This window comes from Castor canadensis, chromosome 8 (genome assembly GCF_047511655.1).
Source record: "Castor canadensis chromosome 8, mCasCan1.hap1v2, whole genome shotgun sequence".
Taxonomy (NCBI): domain Eukaryota; kingdom Metazoa; phylum Chordata; class Mammalia; order Rodentia; family Castoridae; genus Castor; species Castor canadensis.
This window is the reverse complement of record NC_133393.1, coordinates 152293617-152311192: the sequence shown is the minus strand read 5'-3', so window position 1 is coordinate 152311192 and position 17576 is coordinate 152293617. Positions and strand designations below refer to the sequence as shown.

The 17576-nt window shown below is 52.4% G+C and overlaps 2 protein-coding genes across 2 annotated transcripts in view; both read left to right on the top strand.

The window, feature by feature from the left end:
* Arfgap3 (ARF GTPase activating protein 3) overlaps positions 1-13607 on the top strand; it is a 97114-nt gene extending 83507 nt beyond the window's left edge. The window contains exon 16 of the mRNA XM_074084613.1: positions 13480-13607. Within this exon, the coding sequence (XP_073940714.1) occupies positions 13480-13548 (69 nt within the window). The 3' untranslated portion in view covers positions 13549-13607. The remainder of the gene's footprint in view (positions 1-13479) is intronic.
* On the top strand, positions 13481-16522 carry A4galt (alpha 1,4-galactosyltransferase (P1PK blood group)). The gene is made up of 2 exons (XM_074084616.1): positions 13481-13616; positions 15270-16522. Exons 1-2 carry the CDS (start codon positions 13600-13602, stop codon positions 16375-16377), a joined length of 1125 nt encoding a protein of 374 aa, XP_073940717.1. The 5' UTR covers positions 13481-13599; the 3' UTR covers positions 16378-16522.
* Positions 16523-17576: the final 1054 nt, after the last annotated feature.

The following is a 17576-nucleotide window of genomic DNA, read 5'->3' as shown; positions in this document are numbered from 1 at the left end:
CTTTACAGAAGAGGAGACTGAGTCATGGAGCCCCTACCCCCAGGACAAGCCCAGGGGACTTGGGCAGACTTCTTCCACCCAGCAGAGGATGTTTGAACCCTAGCTCAGCCTCTTCCCAGCTGCTCATTGGCCTCCTCACCTCTTTTTGTTCAGTTTTTTATGGACATGCACTGTTGGTACATATGTGTAGATTGCCGTGGGATGAGCTGACACATGTACACAATGCATAGCAACCGAATCCTATTTTGCTGTGCTGGGGAGGGAACCCAGGGCCGCAAGCATGCCAGGCGAGTGCTCTACCACTGCGCTCCATGTGTACCTAGCCCAGTGTTTGTCCTATCTATGAGCTAGGAGATTCATTCCTTTAATTGTTTTTAATTGGAAAGCTATCGTAAATTGTTGCAGACTGTGGTGAACAGTTTTCTTCTCTAACTGTATTTTGGTACCTGCTATGTACCCTCCCTTTCCCTTCTACCCCTGCCCTAGTAACCACTGTTCTGCCCAATTCTTCTGAGATCAACTTTTTTAGCTTCATAAATGAGCAAGCACATACAGTATTTGTCTTTCTGAGCCTGGCTTATTTCACTTAACATTATATCCTCCAGTTTCATCTGTTTTGGCACAAATGACAGGACTTCATTCTTTTTTTTTATGGCTGAACAATATTCTGTTGTGTATATGAACCATTTTCTTTATCCATACATCTGTTGATGGGTAGCTTGGTTGGTTCCATACTTGACTCCTGTTCTGCCACCCTCCATTCCAGTAAATAACAAAAGCCTCTGCCACGTAGGATGTTGGGGGCGGTAAGCAAGTTAGAGCATGAAACCCACACAGTAGGCCCTCAGGAAGTAGAACTAGTATCGTGAAACCACACAACCCCTCACCTGCAATGATTAAGAAGCGTTAACCTGAGGAAAGTCCTCTCTTCGCCCTGGCAGTGGTACAAGGGGAAAGCAACAAACTCGTGGCTGCCATTCGCCAGGTTAGCAAGAAGACAAGGGGCACCATGCCCTGTGCCCTACCATGTGGGAAGGGTGGGTGGACATGGTGGAGAGAACAGGTATCTGAAGCTTTAAATTACATTTCCTTGGTCCCAGAGGACTTATTTCGAGGCCCCAGTCCTTCTCAAAGATGTTCAGTGCTAAGACACAAGTGATACCCCTCCACCACGATGAAGGTGATAAAAGCCAGAGTGGACTCCACGCTTCCAGTGGCCAAGGTGGGATGCAGGTGCAGCTGAGGCTGGAAGGACCACGAGACGAGCTGCAGTGCAGCCCCGGAAGCCAGGAGGGCTGGACACGCACAGTCACCCCTCACACTCTGGGGCATTGGTCTAGGAACCCCCAGATGCCAAGCTGACAGTGCTGACGTCCCTCGTATAAATTGAGATCGTACGTGCGTGGAGCCAATGCACATCTTCCCATACGCTGCTTAAGTTCAGTGAGATGACTACTGTTACGTGGAGCTGGGCTGGAACCCAGGGCCTTGCACAGGGTCTTGCACATATCAAGCCTGCGCTGTCCCTGAGCTACACCCCAGCCCCCTGTGTACTTCACGTCCTCTGTAGGGGACTCATAATGGCTGCGCCACGTGAGTGGTTTTTATATGCGTCGCCTAGGGAATAACAGCGAGGGACTTCTGTACGTGTTCGGTACAGGCACAATTATTTTTCCCAGTTGTTTTCAGACTGCAGTTGGTTGAGCCCATGGATGCAGAGCCATGGGTCCAGAGGGCAGGCTGCTTTAGTGAAGTATAATTTATACATCAATGTACGTATGCAGTGCAGTGAGGTTACTTAAGTGTATATACAGTTGTGTGACCACTGCCTACTACTTCTTTTATTTTTTGGTGGGACTGGGGTTTGAACTCAGAGCTTCTTGCTTGCAAAGGAGGCGCTCTACTGCTTGAGCCACACCTCCAGTCCATTTTGCTCGGTTATTTTAGAGATGGGGTCTCTCAAACTATTTGCCGGGACTGGCCTTAAACCTCAGTCCTCCTCACCTCAGCCTCTCAAATAGCGAGGGTTACAGTAGTGAGTCACCTGTGCCCAGCCCAGCACATTTTTCAGCAAAAATAGAACAAGGTCAGAGATGTTAACTGTTGATATACGAGTGATTTCCATTCAGAACAGTATGTGGAATTAGGACCACCTCCTGTGTGGCCACCTTGGTGTGGCTCTGGGTGTTGCCCAACATGAACAGAGCTGTCACAAAAGGACCTGAAAGAATGAACCAAGATGCTAACGGGGACCTCCTCTGTGTCAAGATCCTAGAAGGACTGACCATGTCACATTCCCCTGCCTGAAGTCTACAGTGGCTCCACCTGGTCTTCAAGATGAAGAGCAAGCTGGGTATGGTGGTTCATACTTATAATCTCAGCACTCGGGAGGTGGAGGCAGGAGGATCTGAGTTTAAGGCTGGCCTGGGCTACCTAGTGAGACCCTGCCACAAAACACACAAGCAAGCAAACAAAGATAAAGAGCAAAGTAGGAAGAGCTGCTGCAGTGTGTGACAGTAACACTCTTAGTGCCTCCCCTGCCTAACCCTGCCTAAGCAGGGATCCACCAGCTGCCTATTCTTGTGTCCTCATTGTGAAAATGCACAGACAAAACTCAAAGCTGGCACCATCCATAATCCTCTCCACCAAAGACAAACCTCCCACCATCGCCAGCACTCCAGAGCCTATGGCCATCTTCCCAGCCGGGGGAGGCGTGGACTGGGCGGGGGTGGGGGGCTCTTGGCAAATTAGTTGTCCTTATGTATTCTGTTTAGGGGGCTCTTGGGGAGGGGTGGAGGGCATTTGGGGAGGAGGGAAGAGCCTACTGCAGAAGCTTGGAATTCCCAGAGCCTGGTGGGCATGGCTGGTGACGCTGTGGGGGTAGAGAAAGGGGCAGGGGCTGGAGGGGACATGCCCATGTGCCCACGAGGCCTCAGCATGGTCAGGAATTGAGGAGGGGGCTAGGGAAGAGGATGATTAGGAGGTCCAAGAGACAGAGTCTTGAGCTGGGCTGTGGCCGCAGGACTGACAGGAAAGGAGGACCATGGAGAAACCCAATCTGAGACGGGATCTCTTGCTATCATTCTGCCCTGTGCCCCTATCCCTGGATCATCACAGTGTCCTCAAAACTGCTTTCCTTTGCCCTTGTCCCCTGTGTGATGTGGTGGCCTAATCCTCAAGTGCAGCCTGACCTAAAGCACTTTTCAGAGGGAAGCTGCGAGGCAGTCCTTCAGGGCCACCCTCCTCAGTGTCTCTCTGGCCTCCTCTCCGCGCCCCTCCCCACCTTCCTTCCTCTGCTGGGGGGTGGGTGGCACGAGACTCTCTATCTGAGAGGTCTGTGATGACTTCTGACAGAATGGGCAGAGCCAGTGCAGGGAGAGCAGATTTAGGAAGGTCTTTCCAGAAGGTCCTAAGAGATCATCTTTCCCAGGCTCTTGATTTTACAGAAATTGAGGCTTAGGGAGAGTGAGTCAAGCTCCAAGATCATAGACAAACGTAGAAGATAAAACCTGGACCCTAGCCCAGGCAACATCCACCAGAAGGTTCGGGAGTTCAAGGCTGGCCTGGGCTACGTAGTGAGACCCTGTATTAAATTAAAAAGAAAAAAGCAAAGAATAACCTAATACTGACGATGATTCTTTTTGCTATTTTAAATATTATTATTGAGGTTTTTTTGTTTTGTTTTGCAGTGCTGGGGTTTGAATGCAGGGCCTTCACCTTGAGCCCTATTTTTGTGAGGGGTTTTTCAAGATATACTCTGCCAGAACTATTTGCCCAGGCTGGCTTCGAACCACGATCCTCCTGATCTCAGTCTCCTGGGTAGCTAGGATAACAGGCGTGAGCCACTGGCGCCTAGCTTATTATTGACTTTTCATAAGTGTGTGATGCTGGAGATGGAACCCAGGGTCTCACATGTGATGGGCAAAAGCCCTAACACTGAGCTGCAGCCCCAGGCCAGTTTTCAATTTTTTTTTTTTTCCAGTGGTGCTGGGGTTTGAACTCATGACCTCACACTTGCTAGGCAGGTGCTCTACCACTTGAGCCACGCCAGCAGCCCTTTTTATGCTGGTTATTTTGATATAGGGTCTCAGCCCACGCCTGGGCCAGCCCGGACTTTGATCCTCCTAATCTGTATTTCCCAAACACAGCCTGGAGGACAGGCGCACACCGGCACATCCAGCCGTGGGTTGGGAACTTTTGCCAGACTGGCTTCGAATTGTGACCCTCCTGATCTCTACCTCCCAAGCAGCCAAGGCTTGGGCCACCTCACCTGGCTTACTTTTAATCTTAAAAAAAAAAAGAAAGAAAGAAAGAAAAAGTGAAAAGGATACAGTGAGAGTCAGCATGGTCAAGTAGAACAGCTAGGACGCCTCTGATTCAGGCTGAGACTCCTGGCCGTCCTTCGCGTGGACGGTTCACTTGCCAGACGTGGCTTATCTGACGAAGGACTACCTGCTGCTTGCGTCCGTGTGGTCTCTGTGCATAGCACGTGAGGAAAATTCATCCACACTCAGTCACCCTGGCCCTCTGTGTGGCCTGGGCGCAAAGTGAATGCATGGGAGTGCCCAGAGGATGTGACCTTATTTTGTCCCCTCAGATGGTGAGGCAGGGTGTATTAGTTACATTTTCTAACAGTTATACTTATCTAATTTGCATTTGCACATGGCTTATAGTTTGCAAATAGCTTTCCTCTGGATTCCTTGACCATTTGATCCTGGCCTTGTGGGGGAGATAGGGATCGGTTAACTCAATCAGAGAGCACGCGGTGAGCTCACACTGTGAGGAGAGCCCGGTGACGCAAAGCTGCGCTGGGGAGCTGATAGTCTGTCCAGTGGTACCCAGTCCTATCCTGAGCTGTGTGGACTGAATCAGCCTCCTCAAGAAAGACCTTGTACACATGTCTCCTTGCTGTAGGACAGGTCCCCAGAGTGGACTGGCACGTGGCGGGGAGGGGGTGGGGGTGGGTAAGGGCTGTGGAATTTTAATGGCTATTCAGTTGCCCAGCTCAGGGCTGAGTGTCTTGGGCCTGCCCACCACGTGGTGACTTGCCCACAGCCCTGCCAAAAGAACGTGTTGGCAAATGTTTGGGGTTTTGCCAATCTGATAGGTAAGAGATGCTATCAGAGTGTTGCAATTGGCATTTCTCTTACTTATAAAAAGATCTTTGGTGTTAATTGTTTAAGGATCGTGTTTTGCATATGTGTGAACTGTCCTTCCATTTGCTTTGGGGGTGGTCTCTTTTATTCCTGGGAGCTTTTTATATGTTAGGAAAATTAGACTCTTGCGATCTGAGATGCACACAAATTCTCCCACCCTGTCACTTATATTTTGTCCTTCCTTGCTGGCGTTAGGGTTTTGTTTGTTTTCTGTTGTTTTTTTGTTTTTTTTATGGTAAGATGCAGAGAAATTTGCTCACTTCAAGTAGTCAGCTTTATTCATCTTTTCTTTTATGGCTTCTGGATTTCAGACATAATTAGGAAAGATTTCCCAGCTCTGAAGTCATAAATGAATCCACCCATGTTTTGTTGAACACTTTTATGGGTTTTATTATTTTCATTTGGAGTTGGCCCTGGGATAGGAGCTGAGGTTTGCACCCAGCCTGCTCTGACCTGGCGGGGCCTTATATGAAAAGGCCCGTTTTATCCTGCTGACTGAGAGGCTGCCCTCGCCGTATAGGAAAGTTCCCTATTATTTCTGTGAGTTCTCGGGCTCCCTTGGTGTGCCTGGTCAAGGCAAGCCTCTGTGGCTTTAATTATTAAAGCTTTCTAGGAAGCTTTCGTGGCTAAAGGGCCAGCCAGTCCTTTCTCGTTTGCTTTTCCTTCTCAGGGTTCACGGCACGTTCTTGCTTGTTTTTCTGCATCAGCTTCAGAGGCAATTATCTAATTCCGCAATCACAGACCAGTTCTAATTTCTTAGAGAAGAGGGCCATCTTTCCGAGCCGAGTCACCCTCCAGAGACGCAGTGTCTTTCCCTCAGTTCACGTCCCATTTGTGCTCCACCAGGCTCTGCGATGTGGCCATGAACTTGAACGTGGGCTGCTGAGTTTAGCTGAAGTGTAGAGGCCGATGCTGTGAGGGGCCTTGGCTTCCCGCAGCTTCAAGATGCTCTGAGTGTCGTTCGCATTTAAGCTTGTGTGTGTGTGTGTGGTGTGTGTGTGTGGTGTGTGTGTGTGTGTGTGGTGTGTGTGTGTGGTGTGTGTGGTGTGTGTGTGTGGTGTGTGTGGTGTGTGTGTTGTGTGGTGTGTGTGGTGTGTGTTGTGTGGTGTGTGTGTGTGTGTGGTGTGTGTGTTGTGTGTTGTGTGGTGTGTGTGTGTGTGTTGTGTGGTGTGTGTGGTGTGTGTTGTGTGGTGTGTGTGTGTGTGTGGTGTGTGTGTTGTGTGTTGTGTGGTGTGTGTGGTGTGTGTTGTGTGGTGTGTGTGTGTGTGTGTGTGTGTGTGGTGTGTGTGTGGTGTGTGTGTGTGTGGTGTGTGTGTGGTGTGTGTTGTGTGTGTGTGGTGTGTGTGGTGTGTGTTGTGTGGTGTGTGGTGTGTGGTGTGTGTGTGTGTGTGGTGTGTGTGTGTGTGTGGTGTGTGTGTTGTGTGGTGTGTGTGGTGTGTGTGTGGTGTGTGGTGTGTGTTGTGTGGTGTGTATGGTGTGAGTGGTGTGTGTGTGGTGTGTGGTGTGTGTGGTGTGTGTGGTGTGTGGCGTGTATGGGTGTGGCGTGGGATGTTAATGGTGCTGGTGAGTGAAAGCGGTCATGAGCATCTTTGCCAGCTGTCCTGGGTTTAGGGCGGTTTTCCCTCCCATGTTTGCTGTTGAGGATTTAGGAGTGATCTGCTGTTAAGAATGAGAATTGTAAGTACGTCGAGCCTCTGCTGCTCTCTCCTAAGGGAAGCTCTTTTGCAGTTCTGTCTCTTGCTTTTTTTTTTTTTTGACAGTTCTACTATTTCTTATGAAGAAGTCAGCTTGTGTAGACTATCTCTTTTGGGATTAGTTTTGATCTCTTATATTTGTCTAGAAATTATTTTCATACAGGTTTTAAATTTTATTTACAAAGTATTACCTTCTTATTAAAAAAAAGTCAGCAGGGTGCCTATGACTCATGCCTGTAATCCTAGCAACTCACAAAGCAGAGATCAGGAGGATCAAGGTTCAAAGCCAGCCTGGGGAATAGTTCATGAGACCCTATCTGAAAAAAACCTAACACAAAAAAAGTAGAACCACTGGAGGAGTAGCTCAAGCAGTGGAACACTTGCCTCATCTATGGGAGGCCTTGAGTTCAAACCCCAGTGCCACCAAAAAAAAAAAAAAAATCACTTGCTCCTTTGGTTATTTCCCACGTGGCCTTTGTGAGTATAGAGGACCCCCCCCGCCCCCACTGCTTCCTCTTGGTTAGGTGGGTTTTCCATGTCATTGGAGTTTTCCCCAAGGAGCCAGCTTTTCCTCATTTCTTCTGCTCACCTGTTTCCTAATTTATTTTTACGTTATTAGTTCTTCCCTATTCTTTCTGTTCTGGGTTCTTTTTCTCTCATTTCAGTCTGTGCTTTCCTTATTTATCTTTATCCTTTCTGTTTTGATTGTTCTGTGCATTAGAAACTAAAACTGTTCCTCTGCTCATTCCTGTCGCTTCTTTGTGCAGATTTCATTACATAGCGTTTGATTATTTGTTTTCTAGAAGTCCTGCAAATTACATTTCTAGTTCCGTTTTTGATCTGAGAGTTGTCTAAGAGAGATTTTAATTTCCTGATTACTAAATCAGCTTCTAGTCATGTGGACTGGAATGTATTTTTGGCTGTTCCTGAGGGTTTTCCTTGTGGATCCATAACAAAGTCAGTTTCATGACGGGTCCATCAGCTGAGATCTTGAACAGAAGGTCTACTCTGCCATCGGGATGGGAGATGTAAGCTGTCACAGAAGCTTGCTGGTATTCATTAGGTCTTCTGAATCCTCATTTCTCTTTGGTCTCTTCATGTATCTTGGGCTGAGAGAGGTAAATGAATTTTTTTTTTTTGGTACTGGAATTTGAACTCAGGGCCTTGTGCTTGCTAGGCAGGCGCTTTACCACTCAAGCCACAGCTCCAGTCCTACTTTGAACCATTCTAAATCTAGCATAGAGTTGGGTTTCGCTAATCTTAAAATCTTTTTTCATTAAAGATTAGTGAGTTAATCCTGATATTTGTTAATCCATCCTGCCGCTGAGGTGTCCTAAGGGCACTGGTTGTCCTGAGGTTGCATTTAGGTTGCATTAGGTTTATGGCCTCAGGCATGTCCCCAGCTGCCTCCTCCTTTGAGCGGCATTCGTCTTTTGTGGGCAGTGATAGCTGTCATTTGTTTCCTCTCCGCCCTGTGAATGCAATGACGTGAAAACCAGGAGAGATGTCCACAGCTCGGGAGATAATTCTGGAGACATCGCTGTCCCACACCTTGCTGGTACAGGCGGATGGGTGGGTGGAAGCCAGGTATCAACCATGCAGACGTGGAGGCGGGGAGGCGAGGAGAGGGAACTCAGCCTCAAGTTTTCTAGCCAGGGATGAGGCCCAAGGCTCAGAGGTGCAGCACCAGCTTGGCATCGGGGAAGCCCTGGATTCCATCTCCAGTGGTGGGGCTGGGAGTGAGGCTGGGGGAGAATGGGCTTCTTTCAGAATGAAAACTCTGCATCCTAAAATGAAGGACATAGGGTCCCAGCAGCATTTTTTACTTTTTAGTGGTGCATGACACAATGATGCATCTTATAAGCGATGGCGAATTACAGTCAATGAAACAGAATGCTGTTATCCTTCGTTTTGGTTATCTGGTGCTTTTAAACCTTTACTGTTTGAGTTTTTACCTTTTACCCTCCAGCAACTAAAGATGACACAGCCTTGGCTGGCAGAGTGGCTCAAGTGGTAGGGCACTGGCCTGGCAAGCATGAGGCCCTGAGTTCAAACCCCAGTGCCCCCCACCCAAAAAAAAAAAACCAATGACCTTGTTCTACTTCTCATTGTCTTTTGCACTCCCACTTGTTTGTTTGCTATTTTGATTTTTGTTTTTTTGAGACAGAATCTCACTATGTAGCCTAGGCTGGCCTCAAACTCATAATCCTCGTACCTCAGTTTTTCGAGTGCTGGGATTACAGGTATGCATCACCACACCCAGCTTCCCTGTCAATTTTTTCTTAGTTAGTTGTATCATTTCTCCCTTGCTCACTGTCATCTGTGGCTGAACACTACTGCCATACAGTCATTTGTCCCTGCCTGCCCTGGCTGGGCAGGGGTGGGCTGGGGTGCAGACCTGGCTTGGCTACCCTAGAAGTAACTGTGACTATGGAGTGGGGATTGTGTGCTCTGACCATCCAATTTCAAAAGAACTAGAAGATCTTAATAAAGAAGAAAAGAGGGTTCATGCCTGTAATCCAAGCTACTCAGGAGGCAGAGATCAGGAGGATCACAGTTTGAAGCCTGCCCCAGGCAAATAGTTCATTAGACCCTATCTCAAAAAAACCATCACAAAAAAGGACTGGCAGAGTAGCTCAGGCGGCAAAAGCTCCTGCCTAGCAAGCATGAGGCCCTGAGTTCAAAAACCCTAATGCCACCGAAAAAAAGAAAGAAGAAAAGAGGGCATGGGATTTCTGAGTTTAAACCCCAGTACTGTGCCCTCAAAAAAAAAAGAGAGAAGGTACAGGCCAGGTCCCATCCTGCGTCCTAGCTTCACACAGTCACGCCTCTGGCCCCAGGCAGGAGAGGGCCACGGGGTCATGTTTTCTGACAAAGACTGCACAAAGAACACATGGTCACCCACCCGTCCAATGCCTGTCTGTTGAGGGCCTGTTCTTAGCCTGGGCTCTGGACCCGTGTTGCCTCCTTCAGTCCCTGCATTAACAGATGCGGAGACCAGGGTGGGGATGGGGGGCCAGAGGAGGAGCTCAGCTGCATGGCTAGAGAAGGTCACATGACGGGGGATGGATCCTCCATCCAACCCTGGGGCTGGTGGCTTGCCACCCTAGTGGTCACAGACCCATAGACTTGTGCCATCCCAGATGGGCCCCATACCCTGGGGGCCTGGAAACCCCAGCAGGGTCAGCCATGAACACTGAGGGGCCCACCCCTCTGTGTGCCCTCCCACACCTGTCAACTCCTGGATTTGTCACCTTCCCTGGCTCCGTTCCTCAGGTTCCCTAATACTCCTCCGTGTGTCCTTGTGCCCCCAAGACCCTGAGAAAAGGGAAGGAGCACCTAGCTGTTCCCTGAGAGCCACTCCATCTTGTCTGTGTCTGCTGAGCTTGGACCCTGCAGGAGCTGCACGGGTAGGAATGAGTCAGACAGATGTTATGGACAGCATCTGCCCCTCGGGCTCAGATAGTGAAAAGAGCAAGACCATTTCCAGAGGGTTACAGGCAGTGCTGTGTGCTGTGGCTCTACCCTAGTCCCCCACTAGTGCCAGCGCCCAGTTCCCTGGACAAATGGCCTGTACCCCAGGAGCAGCCTCTGTCCAGTAACCAAGCGTGGGTCGTGGTTGGGACAGCCCCGAGCGAGCTGGAGTTCTCCAGGAAAACAGATCCATAGGCTGAGAGCAAGGGAACGGGATGTCCCCATTCAACAAATGTGGCAGGAGGAAAGGGGCTTTCATTCTGTTCGGGCCTCAGTGGGTTGGATGGTGTCGTGGCAATGGGAGGCGTCACCAAATGCACCTCTTTCATCTGGGAATGCCCCCATAGGCACATCCAGATGCCGTGTTTAGTCTGGGCCTCCTGAGTCACGTTCACATAGCCACTGCAGACACCCACACGCTGATCTGGACATCTTTGAGGGACATCCCAGTTCTGGGTTCCTATGGGACCTGATGGGGCCCCTGTTGCAGCCACCACACACCCAATCTCCCTCTTCTCCATCCTTCTCTTCCCCCACACTCACCCTTCCGGGACCTGGAACACTCCCCAGTCCCTGTGTGTGCCTCCCCAAGTCTCAGTCTGCCCAAGTGAAGTGACCAAGAGGAGGGGGTAGAGGATGGCTACTCAGGCCAAGTGGCCAGGGAAAGCCCCTGAGGAGGGGACCCATGAAGCAGAGACAGCAGACATCTGTGCAGAGGGTAAGATGGCAGACCTCAAACTTGGGTCGCACCCCAAGTTCCATGCCCATGTGCTCCTGACCCTCTGGGACCTGGCTAAGTCACTCTTCTGCCCAGAGCCTCAGTGTCCTCATCCATGACCTGAGGACAGGAAGAGTAGGAGGGATTCTCCCCTGGAGCCCAGAAGGGAGCGTGGCTCTGCTGGCACCTTGGTGTTGGACTTCTGCCCTCCAGAACTGTGACAGAATATCTGTGTTAAGCCACCAAGTTTGGCAGCCACAGGACATCAGTACAGGGAACTTGACCAAGAACTGGCCCATCCTCATCCTCTGCCCCACCCGCATCACTGGATGGAGACTTTTATGGGTACTGTGTCCTACTGGAGGCCTGTAGGGTCCAGGCCCTACCTTTAGGGGGTGCTCACAGAGGTGTCCCACACTGCAGGCCTGCTCCCAGCAACCCCCCGCGCACTGCTGTGGGGCCGTAACTGAGTCTCTTCCTCTCTCCTGGTCTCCGTGTCCTCTTCAGAACATCCAGTTCTGATGCTCAGCTCTGGTGCTTTGTGAACCACTCAGTTTGCACCCAGTCTGGAGGTGAGGTTCAGTATGAGCTGGGTCTGACCATCCCCAGGACTTTGTCCTTTTGGGTCTTGGTCAGCCAAGGCTGAGTCAAACTGGGCTGCACAGGGGACCCAGAGAAGGCCAGAGGGGCAGCTCAGGCAGGGGCAGGTGGGGATGCAAGCCATGAAGGGGTGCCAAGCCCCAGGTTGGAAATCCTTTTTCTGTACTTGGCCCCCTGATGTTGATGCTCCCCAAGACAGACACTAAGCTCTGTTTCCACCAGGCTGCACATCCACCTGAGATGAATCACAGGGATCTGACAATGGGGAGCCATGGGAGGGCTTAGAGCAGGGGAGTAACCACAGTTAGCATGCTAACTGGAAGTGTCTCCTGGCTTCACGGAAGGAAGTCTAAAGTCAAGAAGAGGCAGCAGAGATCTGCCAGGCTTGGCTGACAAGGGCCAGGGCTTGGGCACAGCTGCAAGGCCCATCTAGGGGGACTGGGAGCATGCTTTGGACTTGAGGTCACACAGATATTGAACTGTGGCCAACTTGGCCTTGTACACAAGTTTCTAATCCTGGGTCTTGGGCTCCAACACCAAATATGGTGCAGCCTGAGTCCATCACCCCCAATTGTGGTCAGGCGTGGGTTTAGGCAACATATCCTGCCCCCACAGTGGCTCGACCTACCCCACACCATGATGGGGTTAGATCATTCCAGCACTAGGGGGGCTCCCAAGCAACTAGGGGCTCTGTGACTTACTGCACCCTGAGGGCTGTCCCTCTATTTGTCTGTCTTCACCCATCAGTGTGACTCACACCGGTTAAAAATGTTCAGGACCAAAATAGCCTTTCTTCCCAAGGGAGGAGGACAGGCTGGGAACACGATCTGGTTCACACCCCAGCTCTGCCATGCCCAGCCTTGGCTGGGGGTCCCAGGCAGCCCACTGCCCTCTGGTCCCCAGCATTTCTCCCTCCCTGGCTCACTGGTCCTCCTGATCATCACCACTCTTCCTTGCTGGCAGTCAGTGATTTGCTCACTCACTGGTCCTCTCCCCCATAGTTCACTCGCTGATTCACCAATTCCATTCCTCACTCCCTTGCTATTTATTGACTGAATGTCAAGAGCTGGGCACAGTTCTAGATGCCGGATAAACCACTAAGCATACCTATCCTCCCTGTGTTAGGTTATACATGACCCAAAGAAGGAAGTAAATGGCAGTAAGTCAGCATATGTGCTAGAGGGGATAAAAAAGTAGGGGCCTGGAGGTAATGGGGGAGTTGGGATTTTCGGGAGACTCGGGGGGCACCTCCCCCCGAGGAGTGGGAAGATGGTTTGTAGGCAAGGATGAGCCATGTGAGCATTTTCTGGAGAATGTTCCAAGCGAAGGGAGTGGCAAGTGCCAGAGTCCTGCGGCATGAGGGTCTGAGAAAGAGCCAGGAGGCAAATGTGGCTGGAGCGGGCAGAGCAGGGGCTGGGGAGTGGGCAGGATGGAGAAATGGAAAGTGAGGTCTGGGGTGTGGGACACACACAAAGCTTGGTGGATCTGGGCCTCGCACATTACTCAGGGTCAGTACGGAGGAGTGGAGGGAGGCTGTTTTTTATGAGATGGGGTCTCACTTTGCTGCCCAGGCTGGTCTCAAAGTTATGGACCCAAGTGGTCCTCCCGCCCCAGCCACTTCGTCCGGCTTTGACTTATATTCTTCGATGAGAATGGGCTCATTCAGGGTGGTATTGCCCTAGACCTGGCTTGTACTTTTAAAGTGTCCCTCTGTCTGGCCAATGTGAGCTATCAGTGAGCAAGCAAGTCGATGAATTGGTGGCCTGCCCATTTGCCAGGAGGACCAGCTTCTGTGACCTGCAGCTACCTCACTGTGACTTCTCACCATCTTTTGCAGATGGACTGGCAGGCACCGAGGGCGCATGGAAGGACCTTGTTCCTATTGGCAGAAAAGGCCAGCTGCTGAGCCAGGCTGCATCTCCAGGAGCCCGTGGCTGCCTGGACCTCGCCTCCCTGCATGGGCCGCCCAGGCTTGTCAGTTACCACTAGTGACATCACCAAGGCTCCCTGCCCTCCACCCTGGGGGGGTCCAGTCCAATTGTTGAAGTCCCGGGCTCCCTGCACCAACCCCAGGCTGAGGAACAGCTGCTCACTGTTCCCAGTGTCCTGGGAGGGAGGTGACTCCCAGTTCCTCACCAAGTTGCCTAGCTCCTAAAGTAGAAATGATGCTCTTGTCCCCTGGGATTGCCTGGGGCCCAAGGGCTGTGAGTGCAGCTGGGCAGCCGGGGCACAGAGGAGGCATAGGGTGAATGGTGACAGGGACTGCAGTCACCAGTAAATGTACAGGTCACCAGGTAGAGTCCTGCCAGCGCACCTCTCTCCCAGGCAGGGTGGTGCAGTGGTGAAACTGTGGACCCCCTGCCCTGCCACTTACTGGTGACGGGGCTGTGTGAGGTACTGAACCTCTCTGTGCCTCTGTCTCTTCATCTGTAAGACGGAGGTAAGCGTGGCCCCCATAGGGTGCTTGTTGGGGTTTAATAAGTTACTATGTGTGAAATGCTGAGAAAGTCTCCAGCTGTGTACAAAATAAATAATATTTATCAAATGGATAAATAAATGTATTTTATTTATATGGTCATGGTGGTACACGCTGCAATCCCAATACTTGGGAGGCTGAGGCAGGAGAATCAAAATTCAGGGCCAGCCTGGGTGACTTAGCAAGACCCCATCTCAAGCAGTAGAGTGCTTGCCTAGCATGGGTGGGGCTTGGACTCCACTATTCCTGTCCTGCAGGTGGAGAGATAGGTTCAGAGAGCTCAGCTACATGCCCCATGTGTCACCACCAGCTCAGGCAGGGTTGAGGTCCCTGTGCCATCCAGGCCCTCACACAGCCCCAGACCTGGAACAAGGCCCAAACCTGTCTTGCCCCCCTGGCCACCTGAAGGACACTTGGGAATATTCCTAGTGACCGGCCTGAAAGACATCACCAGGAGATGGTGAGGGCCCAAGGTCATGGCCAATAGCAAATCTCCCTGTCTCTTCCCACTCCTGACCTGGGTCTGTGGGAAGCAAGTGCAGACAGGGCCTGGGCCCAGGCAGCCAGGGGGGCCAGGAGCCCCTCATGTCTGTGGCAAAAGGCCCTGGGACTCAGCGGGATACCCATGTGCCTGCAGTAAGCACCCAGCCTGTGAGTAAGGGTGTCGCACTGCCCTTCAGCAGGCAACCCCAGTCTTCATGCTGAATGTCCTCAAGGCCAGTTAGTGGTTTGCCCTTGGATGAGCCCCAGGCCTGTTGGTGGATCTGAGGGTGCATGAGTGGGCTTCACATGACAGGCTGCTTGCCCCAGCAGGCCGAGCAGGACAGGTATTGCCAGGCAGAGAGGCCTGTGTGCCATGTGGCAAAGCCATCACTGACAGTCTTTGCATGTGTGGGCTGCACACCGTGGGAAACACTGGCCCAGGCCTTGGAGCAGAAAGGACCCTGCTCGGACCTCAGTCCGTGGCCCCCTGCTTCCGTTTTACTGGTGAGCAGCTAGCTGGCTGGGGTTCAGCCTGGCCCTGTTTGGCTCAGAGCCCCTGGGCTTTGGAAGCTGGCGATGGCTCTGGCCACTGTCCAGGAAACATGTTTCTTGTGGGTCGGGGAGGCCTGTGGCCTGCCTGCCTGAGTGCTGGTGCCCCTTTCTTGCAGACCAGTCAGTTCCCGTGGGCGACTCCTGCTGCGATCTCGGGGGATCATGCCCAAGCCCCTCAACTGCTTGCTGTGGCTGCTTCGGGGCGCCCCCAGACACCGGGTCTGCACCCTGTTCATCATTGGCTTCAAGTTCACGTTTTTCATCTCCATCCTGATCTATTGGCACATCGTGGGAGAGCCCAAGGATCAAATGCGACTCTATAACTTACCTGTGGACATCCCCTGCCCCCGTGTGGACCCTCCTCCCTCGCCCTCCAGCACCCCGACTCCGGGCCACATCTTCTTCCTGGAGACATCTGACCGGACCAACCCCAACTTTCTGTTCATGTGCTCGGTGGAGTCGGCGGCCAGGGCCCACCCTGAGTCCCGGGTGGTGGTGCTGATGAAGGGGCTGCCTGGTGGCAGTGCGCCCCTGCCCCGTCACCTGGGCATCTCACTCCTGGGCTGCTTCCCCAATGTCCAGATGCTGCCCCTGGACCTGGAGGAGCTGTTCCGCGACACGCCCCTGGCGACCTGGTATGCAGCCTTGCAGCCGCGCTGGGAGCCCTACCTGCTGCCAGTGCTGTCTGACGCCTCTAGGATCGCGCTGCTCTGGAAATTTGGTGGCATCTACCTGGACACAGACTTCATCGTCCTCAAGAGCCTGAGAAACCTGAGCAACACGCTGGGCACCCAGTCCCGCTACGTCCTCAACGGTGCCTTCCTGGCCTTCGAGCGCCAGCACGAGTTCATGGCACTGTGTATGCGCGACTTTGTAGCCAACTACAATGGCTGGATTTGGGGCCACCAGGGCCCCCAGCTGCTCACGCGGGTCTTCAAGAAGTGGTGTTCAATCCGCAGCCTGGCTGAGAGCCACACCTGCCGCGGAGTCACCGTCCTGCCCCGTGAGGCTTTCTACCCCATCCCCTGGCAGAACTGGAAGAAGTACTTCGAAGACATCAGCCCAGAGGAGCTGGCCCGGCTGCTCAATGCCACCTATGCCGTCCACGTGTGGAACAAGAAAAGCCAGGGCACACACTTTGAGGCCACATCCAGGGCGCTGCTGGCCCAGCTCCACGCTCGCTACTGCCCCACGACCCACGAGACCATGAAGATGTACTTGTGAGGGGCCAGGCTGCCCCCACCACATCGGTGCTCCACCGCCCTTCCTCGGGAGGCCAGGTGGGAGGGAGGAGAGGGGTCAGAGTGACCCCTGGGCAAGGGGCAGGACTGACATCTGCCCTTCCAGGCCAGGGAGAGGCTGTGGGACACTCTCTAGGCCAGAGCCCAAGGCTGACAAATGATCCAAAATCAGCTGGAGTGGCCTGGTGAGCATCCCGGACCTTCTAGACGGCAGCAAGAAAAGCAAACCAAACACTAAGACGCCTCGCAGGGCAGCACTGGGGAACCAGGGTGGCTGAGGCCGAGGTGCCCATGAGGGAGTTGGGAAAAGCCCAGGCAGAGAAAACGAGGAAGAGGGAAGGGCTCCCAGACAGAGTCAAGGAGTCCACCGGGGGACAGTGGGTGCCAACCCATCCCCGTGAGGCCAGGGATAGGGCAGTTTTGGAGGAGGGACTACAGGGTGGACTCACCTGGGTGACATGTGCCAGCTGCCCACTCCTACGGCATAGGTGTAGAAGTTCTTAAGGCTCAGGAAAAGCATTTTAAACACAAGAGAATAATAAATTACTCACTGTCATCAGTGCTTTGTGGTCGATGAAGTGCACCCCCTTACACTGCCCTTGTTAGGTCTGTCTGACAGATGGGGAAGCAGCTGGGCTGTGGTGACGTCACTGGGGTCACACAACCCACCTAGAGTGGAAGGGTTCAGAGGTCCAGCTACTGGCTGACTAGACTCTGTCCCCTGCACGATGGAAACTCCCGTCTCGCCCCACAGCACGAGTGAGAGGAGCCTCGTTTTCCAACTCATTCTTCCCACTTCCACCCCATAATAAGTCTGAGTCTGTTTTAACCTTAATGGGGCTAAATGAGGCCACCAAGGAGCCAGGGCAGAGAAGGGGGCCTCCTCACCCCAGAGGCCTGGCCAAGAATCTGGGAGGCAGAAGTGCCTGTTGGGAGCCCAGAGCCGGGCCAGAGGAAACTCTCTCCGCAGGGTGAGGCCCCAGCTGGCTCGAGTTGAGCCCTCCTGGGAGGATGGAGACATCTACCAGGAGCTCCAGGGCTGCTGCCTGGCAGCCAAGGGGAGAGGGGTTCATCGCGTCTGGACTTCCTTTATTTCCTGGTAAGGTGGGCTGCCCTGCTGTAAGGAGAATTCAAGAACAAGTGATGTTTTTGATGAAAACAGTGGATTGTAAGCCAACTATT